The sequence below is a fragment of the Merops nubicus genome, unplaced genomic scaffold (assembly GCF_000691845.1).
Source record: "Merops nubicus isolate BGI_N331 unplaced genomic scaffold, ASM69184v1 scaffold11710, whole genome shotgun sequence".
Taxonomy (NCBI): domain Eukaryota; kingdom Metazoa; phylum Chordata; class Aves; order Coraciiformes; family Meropidae; genus Merops; species Merops nubicus.
Window position 1 is genome coordinate 9,619 of NW_008582218.1, and position 10,213 is coordinate 19,831.

Genomic DNA, 10,213 nt, shown 5'->3' on the forward strand with positions numbered 1-10,213 from the left:
TTGCTGGGGCTCCTCTGGCCCCGCTCCAGCAGGTCCCTGTCTCTGCTGTGCTGAGGACTCCAGAGCTGCCCCAGCACTGCAGGGGGGTCTCCCCAGAGAGGGGCAGAGGGGCAGGATCTCCTCCCTGCCCTGCTGCCCACGCTGCTGGGGGGGGCAGCCCAGAGCCATCCCACAGGAAGAAGGCTTCTTGCTTTCACCCAGCAAATACTCCCCGGCCCTGCTGCAGTTCTGCTGGGGAGCAGTCATGGTGGTGCCAGGCTGCACGTAAGCCAAGAACATGCTCTCATGGCAGTTCACACAAGCCAGGTAGTTAAGTTACTCCTGAAGAAGCGTGGCCAGCACAGTGTAGGAAGTTACCACCTGCCTGCTCAGGGCTGAGGCTGCACTTGGAATACTATGTCCAGCTTTGGCCATCCTCTAGTTCAACAAAGATGTGGAGAAGATCCAAGTGAGGGCCACCAAGCTGGCCAGCGGTCTGTGGCACATGGCCTACAAGGAGGTGTGGAGGGAGCTGGGCTTGTTCAGTCAAGCAAACAGAGGTCTAAGGGCATTCTAACAGCAGCTTGCAGCTACCTGAAAGGCAGTTACAAAAATTAAGAACTACTCGGTGGTGCAAAACAATGTAACACCCACAACAGGCATGAGGTGGTGCTCAAAGGATCCAGACAGCAGGAAAAAACAATTCCCCGAGTGGGTGCTGCAGCCCTGGAAGAGCTCACCAAGGAAGCTGGGGACCTCCACTGCTGGAGGCTTTCAAAATTTATCTGGACAAAGCCACAACCAACCCATCTAGTACGTTTTGACAGTCTTTTTCCAAACCTAACACAAGACTCAACAAGATCCTTGTACAAACTTTTGCTGATCAATCAGTCTGCCTGATCAGTCTCTCCCAGCACTGCTCCTACAGCCTGGTGCTACCCCCTCAAGCCACGTGGCTTACTTCCATTAATGCAGCATGCTGGTTTTAGCTGGGACAGAGTCCATTTTTTCTCCTGCCAGTCCCACAACAAAGACAAAAGGAAAAATCCCACGACAGGAGAGGCAGGGAGGTCTCCCTCTGCACGGCCAGCAGCACCAGCCCACAGAATGTTCTCCCCCTCCTGGGCCACCACCCCCAGCTCCTCCCACCCCCCTCAGCCCGCCTCTCACCCGTGCTCGTGGCTTTCTGGGCGGGAGGGCTGTGGTCCTGGGTGCTGCTGGGTGTCGGCGTGGAGGGCTGGGTGCTGCTGGGAACAGATGCCTCCTGGAAGTGGGCAAGCGGCGGTACCTGCGGTTTGGAGGGTGCAACTGCCTGGCACTGAATGAGTTCTTCAGGGGGAGGGACAGGGAGCACGACAGGAGGAGAGCTCCAGGCGTCTTTGTTTACTAAGAGAACGTCAATGGGACCACTGGTGCTCTTCAGGTGGATCTGGTATTTCTTCTGCCCATTTAGGCCCTGAGAAATGTCAAAAGCGAAACACAGCTATGTATAAAAACGCAACCATGCATTAAATGCCCTTTCCAAACAGAAGAGGAATTTCCCAGAGGCAAGACGTCCTGTCCAGGCAGTTCAGCAGAGCTCCGCACACAACTCCCCTGACTCCCAGGACCATCCCCTCCCTGTCTACAATTATTCACGTACTTCCAAACAACAGTTTCCTGGCAGTTATTTAGTATCTGGAGCTTTCCTTTGGTCGCCGGTTCCTCCAACTCCATCAAACCCCTGACTGCCAACTCCCAGCGTGGTCAACCCAGCAACAACCCACTCCCTGACACACACGGAGACTCCTGCACCTCCCTGCCCACCCATCTCTCACTCACCTCAGGGATGGGAACCTCCAAACGCGTGCCTGATGGGGCACGAATCGCGAGGAGGGTGTCTCCTGTGAAAACAGACAGGTTTCCATGATCACAAAGCACTGATGAAGAGCCCCTGCATCTCCTGCCCTCTGTTCTGTGGAGGACTGCCATTTACACCCAGCTGAGCTGCCACACAGGTCACACAGCCAGGGCACAAAGAACCTGCCAAGTTGCTCCCAAAGCAACCCTAAAGCTTTTAGCAACATCCTTAACAGGACAAACCTGTGCTTCCCCAGAAGGGCTGGCTTAAATTCACTCTTAAGAACACCTGAATCCCAAAGGAAAGATTCTTCATCCCGCTGTCACAAGATTTAGATGTGATTGGTCAACAAAAGTGCACAGCTCAAAGAGTTGCAGTGCCAGGAGAGAGACGGTGTCAAACCAGGCTGCCAACAGCGTCACAACCTCATGCTGGGGTACCAACACCCAGAACCAGCACTCCCCAGTCTCTACTGGCAAGAGAGTTGCCTGGTGTTAGTTGTGTCTTCATCAATATCTCAGGGCGGAGGGCAAGAGAATGGTGCCAGGCTCTGTTCAGTGATGCCGAGTAGCAGTACAAGGGGCAATGGGCACAAATTGAACAGGAGGAGAAAATTCTGTGCTGTGAGGGTGGCCGAGCCTGGAGCAGGCTGCCCAGAGAGGATGTGGAGTCTCTTTCTCTGGAGAGATTCCAAACCTGCCTGGATGTGATCCTGGGCACCCTGCTGTGGGTGACCTGCTGGAACAGGGGGTTGGATTAGATGTTCTCCAGAGGTCCCTTCCAAGCCCCACCATGCTGGGATTCTGTGTGATTCTGTGTTGCACCCTGTGCAGAGCCCAGCAGCTTTCAAGCTCTGCAGCTTCTTAAGACCTGCAGCCCTAATGACACAACAGTCCCAGGCAAGCAGCTTCCAGTCCACACCCAGGCTGAGAGAAATGAAACCAGAGAAACACCAGAGCTGTGAAATTCAAATGTATTCAGACCAAGAAGCCAGCAGCCTTCACTTGGAATGCTGAAGCTCTAGTGTGGGTGTGTATCAGGTCTGGCTGAGCTGGTTTTCCCACAGCAGCCTCCTGGTGCAGTGTGCTCGTGTGGAGCCAGAAGGGTGCTGGAACACCCATGTTGTGAGCACCACTGAGCAGAGCTCCCACAGCACTGAGGCTCTGTCTAACATTCCCCCCCCAGTTGGAGGGGGGGGCAGGAGCTTGGAGGGACATAACCAGAACAGCTGACCTGAACTGACCAAAAGGGATATTCCAGACCATATGAGGTCGGCTCAGCTATAAAGCTAGAAAAAAGGAGGAAGGGGGGGGCTACTCTGGAGCAACCTCTGTGCATTTGGGAGCCCTGCTTCCCAGGAGAGGCCAGATATTGCCTAGGGATGGGAAGGAGAGAATAAATCTTGGGGTTTTTTTCTCTTTGCTTCTGTGCACAGCATTGCGTGGCTTTTGCTCTCTAATTAGACTGCCCTTGTTTTTACACACAGGGCTTCTGTCTCTATCTTACTTTCCTTTCCCCTTTTGCTCTGTGGAGGATGGAGAGGAAAGGGGAAGGGTGACAGAATGGCTTGGTGGGCATCTCTTGCTCAGCCAGAGTTAACCCACCACAGTCCTTTTTGGCACCCAATGTGGGGCACCTACAACAGCAGTTTTATATTATACTACAGTAGCTGCCTGGCTGCAAACCTCTGTACTGGTCACAGGTTTGTTGCCTGTGGCTTATCTCTATTTTGCTAAGCTTTGGAACATGATAATGCAAATAATGGTTTCTGTTATGTCTTGCCTGCAATTACTTTACTTTGTTAGGTAAGGTATCTTGTGGAGAAGATAAGGGAAAACATCCTCCTCTCCCTACCAGGGATTAATGTGAGCAGCTTTATTGCTCAGGCTCCTAAAGTGCTAATTCACCCTTCCATGAGCTGTTTAATACTAGCAATTAACACTGCTGGCCTATTATGGTTTGCGTGGAGTTAGATCTTGTCTTGGGGTAAGAGAAAATAACTTTAGTGCGGGGCAACGCCGAGTTGTGCCCTGGGGTGGCCTCTTCCTTGGTGGCTGGGAGTATGGAAGGATTTGGGCAGGTTCCTAGGACAGTTATCACCTCCTGTAACCTGGGACCTTACACCTGAACAGGCAGGCAATCCTGTCAAATTGATGCAACACCTGTGAGAAGGGTGCCTTGTCTGCTCAGATGAAAACCAACAGCGTCTAGCACTGTCCTGGGGTCTGGCCTGTGCCTACCGAGCCGTGGTTCAGTGCTCCCAGAAGACTGGGGTTGAGGCAGGGACCCAAACTACCCAAACAACAACAGCAACTACCGCACTTGCCCCAGCAGTGACAAAGAAGCAAAGGACAAGAACAACAGGCCCATATCTGTGATTAACAAGGGATGAAGAGAGAGAGGAGGAAGAGCTGGGCGAAGAAGCAGGACCCTCCCCACAGGGAGGCGAGGACACCATAACCGAACTGAAACAAGAGGCAGACACCACCCCGGTCCCTGACCCCCTCAGAACTTCGGGAGCCGAGGAGAGATTGGGGAGCAGATTGCTGCCTGGCTGCTTCCACGCTGGGAGAACGGGGCTGTCACACAGCAGCTGGAAGGGAAGGAAGAACAACAGCTGGGCTCCCTCGCTAGGGATCGGGGAATTGAGAGAGGGATCGGAAAAGAGGCAGCAATTTGCCGTCTCTGGAGATGGCTCCCCTCGAGTGTGAAAGCAAGATGCCCATTCAAGGAACACCTCATGTGCTCTACATCCTTGGGAAAGTGGTCTACTGCAGATGAGGGTATCCAGTACCTGAGAGAAATGGCAGTACTGGAAGTCATCTGTGGGGATTTAGATGATAAGGAGCATACCAAAGATCCAGAAGATATCCAGCATACACGGGCTATGTGGAGGAAGGTGATCAAAAATGTGTCAGTATCCTACTCTGCCAGCTTGGCAGCAATGTATTACCCACAAATGGACACCCCAGCTGTGGGGACAGCACCTTCCTGGCTCCAGAATTTCAAAGAGAGCCTTGGTACCTCCTCATCCCTGAAGGGTAATGTCCTGGAAGTCAGGGACACACCAAGAAATCAACTCTCTCCTGTGCCAGTCAAGAGAGAAAGGGAGTCCAAGGTACGTGCCACATGGCACACTCTGTTTTTTTCTGTGTGACCAGGGGCAAGACATGAGGAAGTGGGATGGTCAACCCACCGTTAAGCTGGAAGCCCATGTACACAAGCTGAAAGGGAAGACACCTGTCTAGAAGAGGCCATCCAAGCAGGCTGTCAGTGTAGTCATGGGAGGAACACAGGAACGGAATTGTTGATCTCCCAGACATGAGAAGGCTGAGACTACCTCATCTGATCCTGATGAAGGGACTTCTGGTCCAGCACAGCACGGGTCAGACAGTGAATACTCTGACCAGGAACAGGAATAGAGGGTCCCTGCCTCTGTGCAGGAGAAGGAAAGGGATGGCTGTGTGTACTGGACTGTGTGGGTTCGGAGGCCTGGCACATGGAGCTCACAGAAGTACGAGGTTTTGGTAGACACTGGTGCACAGTGTACATCGATACTATCAAGTCACAGAGGCACAGAACCCATCTGGATCTCTGGAGTGACAGGGGGATGCCAAGAACTGTTTGTGCTGGAGGCCGAGGTGAGCTTGACTGGGGGCAAGTGGGAAAAGCACCCACTGTGACCAGCCCAGAGGCTCCTTGTATCCTTGGCACAGACTACCTCAAGAGGGGGTACTTCATGGACCCAAATGGGCTTTTGGGGTAGCCACTGTGAACACACAGAAGACAAAACAGCTATCCACCCTGCCTGGCCTCTCAGAAGATCCCTTTCTTGCGGGGCTTGTACAAGTTCCAAAGCAGCAGGAGGTGCTACAAGGAGAGTGCACAGGCAGCAACAGTGCACGACCCAAGGCTCGCTGGCTCCCATTCTCGAGCTGATTCATCAGCTGCAGAACCAAGGTGTGACCACCAAAACACATTTTTTAACCATTATTAAGAGACATTAAAATGCTTAAAAAAAGCTCTAAGATACAAGCTTGAGCTGTAAGACCTCTTAGTTTTGACTACAGGTGCTGTGTTCTATCTCCCTTGACAGCTATGTCCCAAATGCTTTTACAAACCAGTTACCACGTGTTTCCACTTCCTTTTGGATTCTGCACATCCTTTTGGATTATGTCTTCCAGTCACTCAAAACTAACATTTTCTGACTTCTTTTTTAATTAATCCAAATATTTGAATCAATATTTGGCAAGAGCCCAGGCATGGAAACCTTCAAGCCTTAACTGCCTTTGAGATAGCAAGTTCAACAGAGGTCACTTGAAAAAACAGGAGCTGAAATTCAACCTGCAGCACAGTTCAAGAACATGTGAGGTCTGACAACAAACCTCTGCAAGGCTCAGATGCTCAGCAGACGAAAAAATAAAGTCACATAAGGCACATTCACACAGGAAAACTGCATGGACAGTGGGAAAAGAAGGATTAAGGCTCTGGTCTAGAAGGAATTCAGATCTGCCCTCAGCAAAATCTCATCTCTGTGCATTTTGGGGAGGTCTGATTTTGGAGAGGTCTGATTTTGGAGGCAAACTCCTTCACAAAGAACAGGTGCAATAAAATGCAAAACACTCACTCAACCAAGCAACAAGCTGTCTGCTGGGCTCCAGTAAACTCTTCCAGCCTGTTATGAGCTATCTGGCCCCAAGTGGTGTCAAACTGAAAACACAATCCCCGCCCCCAAAAAGTGCTATCTTCGATCAGAAAAAGCAGTAAAACAAAGAGGGTGGTGGTGCCTCAGACACCAGCATAAACTTGAGCAGTATAAAGCCTGGAGAACAAAGCAAGTCCACCAAGGCAAAGATGAGAAACTAGACAAGCTGCTGGTGCAGGGTGAGAAGAGGGCTTGCAAAAGATGAGGGTAGAGTCAGGCATGGGTGAGACACATGGCTGGGGGAGGTCAGGCCAAGCAGCCCCAGTCTCAGCCCAAGTGAGCAGATGCAGTTGCCCAGGGTTGGGAGAGGTCACGAGTCCAGCGAAGCAGAAAGGAGCTGAGACCCCACGGTGCTGCAGCTGAGAACAGCTCACGTGCTGCACCTGCCATGGGGAGCTTCTATTCATTTTTTTTTGGTCCTACAGCTATCATCAGGACAAGAGGAAATGGGGCTGAAGTTGCACCAAGGGAGGTTTAGGTTGGATATTAGGAAGAATTTCTTTCCTGGCAGACTGGTGAGGCCTTGGCCCAGGCTGCCCAGTGAGATGCTGGAGTCACCATCCTTGGAGGGGTTCAAAAATGTGTGGATGTGGCACCTGGGGACATGGTTTAGTGGTCATGGTAGTGCTGGTTTGACAGTTAGACTTGATCTTAGAGGTCTTTTCCAACCTTAATGATTAAAACTGGCAATAGAAAAGAACCAGAGACTCCTATGGGTTTCCTTCCCTTTCACCCCCTGGGACAGATCATGTGGCTTTTTACAGGGGCACCCCACAGCTTTAGGGAGGCTGTACAGAGGGGAGAGAGGTCACAGCAAGTGGTCTATTCCCTCTGACCTTTTTTGCACTACCTCCCTCCCGCATTCTTTTTTGTACAGGGCCTGATGCAGCTGAGGGACGACTTTTTATACTATTTTTTTGCTTACACCCAGATTTCTACCATGTAACAACATTTGCTTCCTATTATTGTCCACCCAAGCCCTTAAAATCAAGGGCTTCTAAGACAGCATACCCCCATAGTGACTCCCTTTGGAATTGCAGCTAAGTTCCTTCAAAGACAAGGAAAAGAAACCACCTGGCCCCTCTGATGGTGACCAGAAAGCTACAACTGGGTGGTACACAAACCCAGGACGGCATCAGAGCTCACACTACGTTTAACTTGATGCTGTTGGGCAGCCCATGGTCCACTGCCTCCTCTTTCCTGGAATCATAGAGTTGTTTGGGTTGGAAGAGACTTTTAAGATCACCGAGTCAAATCGTTCCCCCAGCACTGCCAGGTCCCCAATGACCCATGTCCCTCAGCACCACATCTCCACAGCTTGGAAACCCCTCCAGGGATGGGGACTCCACCACTGCTCTGGGCAGCCTGGCACAGCCCTGGACAACCCTTGAGGGGACGACATTTGTCCTAATATTGAACCTAAACCACTGGGCACAACTTGAGGCCACTTCCTCTTGTCCTGTCACTTGTTGCTTGGATCTGATCAGAAATGACCGATTCCCACCTGGCTCCAGCCTCCAGTCAGGGAGCTGTCAGAGCCAGAAGGTCTCCCCTGAGCCTCCTTTGCTCCAGGCTCAGCACCCCCAGCTCCCTCAGCTGCTCCTCACCACACTTGGGCTCTAGACCCTTCCCCAGCTTCGTTGCCCTTCTCTGGCCACGCTCCAGCCCCTCAAGGTCCTTCTGGGAGTGAGGGGCCCAAAACTGAACCCAGGATTCAAGGGCCAGCCTCCCCCGTGCCTGATGCAGAGGAAAAGGACAGAATGACAGGGCCGCATCGCTATGACAGAGCAGTTTCCTCACCTGTGAAGCACTTGCAGATATCTTCATGTGTCACATAGGCTAATGTTTCCAAGGTTAAGGAGAACAGCTGCAGCTTTGTGTGCAGCCAGAGAGCTCAGCAGGCACCCGGCACTTCCTTCCTGAGCCCCAGAAGCGCCATTCCCCGAAGGCTCTCCATGCCACGCTCTGAAGTGGAGAGGTCTGCAACCTACATCCTCGTCAGAGCTGACACCCTAAGACAGGCAAAGCCACAAGAGCAGCTCTGCACCCAAAAAAAGCTGTGACTCGGAGAGAAGCACTTTTGTCATTATGGTAAACATCACGGTGGTTTTTACTTCAAAAAGTCAGATGAGAAGCTGTGCACCACAAAGAAAGCTGGTTCCCAGGCTGGCAAAAAAAGCCAGGCAATCCCAAGATCTTCCAGCAGCACGAGGCTACCAGCATCCCCCATCTGCCCTGAGCAGGGCAGCAGCAACACAGCCTGCAGGTCTCTGCTTTCCAACCGGGCGAGCAAACGCAGAGACAGAGCCGTCAGCTCACACAAAGGATATCGACTGTTCTGCACGTCTTCTGTAACATTTCTGATGCTCTGCTTAACCCACATCTTCTGTTGCTCCAGCTCCTGTTCCCACTGCTCCAGGTCTTCTATGTCTGCCTTCAGCTCGATCAGTTTGTGAGCTATTTCACGGGTGTTGCAGCCAGGACCCACTCCTCTGAGCCAAGTAAACAGGAGTGACAGGGGTCAGCCCCTGGAGCCCTCCACACCAGCCCCAAGCCCTCAGAGACGTTTTCACCTCCCTTATTGCCATCCCCATCCCACGCCAAGGCCAGATCATCTGGAAAGCCTCATCTGTACCCGCTCTACATCCCCACCTTCCAGCACAGCAACGTTTGGCACGTCTTCCTACATCCCACAGCCTGGCGGGGCTCTCCCGCACATCTAGTGCCACAACTGGCATTTTTCTAGCCCGAGGCACCACAAATACTTAATCTGTAGCAAAATAACAGCTCCGCTGTAGAAGAGACATGCTTCAGCTTTCCTCATCACTCCCATGAGCACAGCCCAGCTGGGGGAAGCACAAGCTGAGGAGCCGTGCTCCAAGCAGGGCGTTGGCACCCCAGTGTCACTTCACCCACCACCGATTCAGAGCGTCTCCCTCACTCACTTCCACTGGATGCTGTTCTTGGATTTCTTCTCAATCAACCCGATGCCTTCCAGGACGTTGGTGATATCGTAGATCCGTCGCTTCTGTCGCACAGCCAAGGTGTCTGCAGCCTGCAAAAAGGGCGAGACATTTGACTCTGAACTCTTTGTCGTGTGCCTCTCCTTCCTGAGCCCTCTGCTTGCCACCCCACACTGCTCCTACCCGGCGCCTCAAATTACAAAGCCATCTTCTCAGTGTCATTATGACCATAAGAAGCAGCCACCGATCCTTCGTGGCTTTTCTTACTCCCCACTAAGCCACACAGCAAATCCCTGTCACCCAGCTTATGGCGTGCCCAGAAATCACCCCTCACAAAGCACACGTAAAGCAATGTAAGAAGACACTACTTTGGCAGCCTAAAGATTCAGACAGGGTTCCTTTGGGGTAAAAGAGGCAGGGATGGGAAGAGGCACACAGAGAGCTGTCCACCCAACCAACAACAGTGGAGCTGAGGTGGTGTTCCAAAAGTCTTTACTTTATCTGATCCAAAGCCACTTGGTAGAGAATCGACTTCCTTTCCAAGAGGCAGGTTCCTCTGTTTGAAAGACATGAGGTCCAGAAAAGGAGGCTGTGAGGGAGGAGCTCCTGAGCAGCCTTGGCCCTTAACAGATGTTTTAAGCAGGAAAATATTGCCCAAATCCAAAGAGACAACAATTTGGCAAAGGAGAGAGGGTAGAAGCCTCCAACCAAGAGATGCATCCAGAC

The 10,213-nt window shown here is 52.0% G+C and overlaps 1 protein-coding gene across 1 annotated transcript in view; it reads right to left on the reverse strand.

Moving 5' to 3' along the window:
* E2F4 (E2F transcription factor 4, p107/p130-binding) overlaps nt 1–9,579 on the reverse strand; it is a gene marked incomplete at its 5' end in the record, with an annotated part of 15,803 nt that extends 6,224 nt beyond the window's left edge. Inside the window, 5 exons of the mRNA XM_008937048.1 lie at nt 1,150–1,435; nt 1,801–1,862; nt 8,325–8,368; nt 8,855–9,016; nt 9,470–9,579. Coding sequence (XP_008935296.1) covers nt 1,150–1,435; nt 1,801–1,862; nt 8,325–8,368; nt 8,855–9,016; nt 9,470–9,579 — 664 coding nt within the window. The remainder of the gene's footprint in view (nt 1–1,149; nt 1,436–1,800; nt 1,863–8,324; nt 8,369–8,854; nt 9,017–9,469) is intronic.
* Between the last annotated feature and the right edge of the window lie 634 nt (nt 9,580–10,213).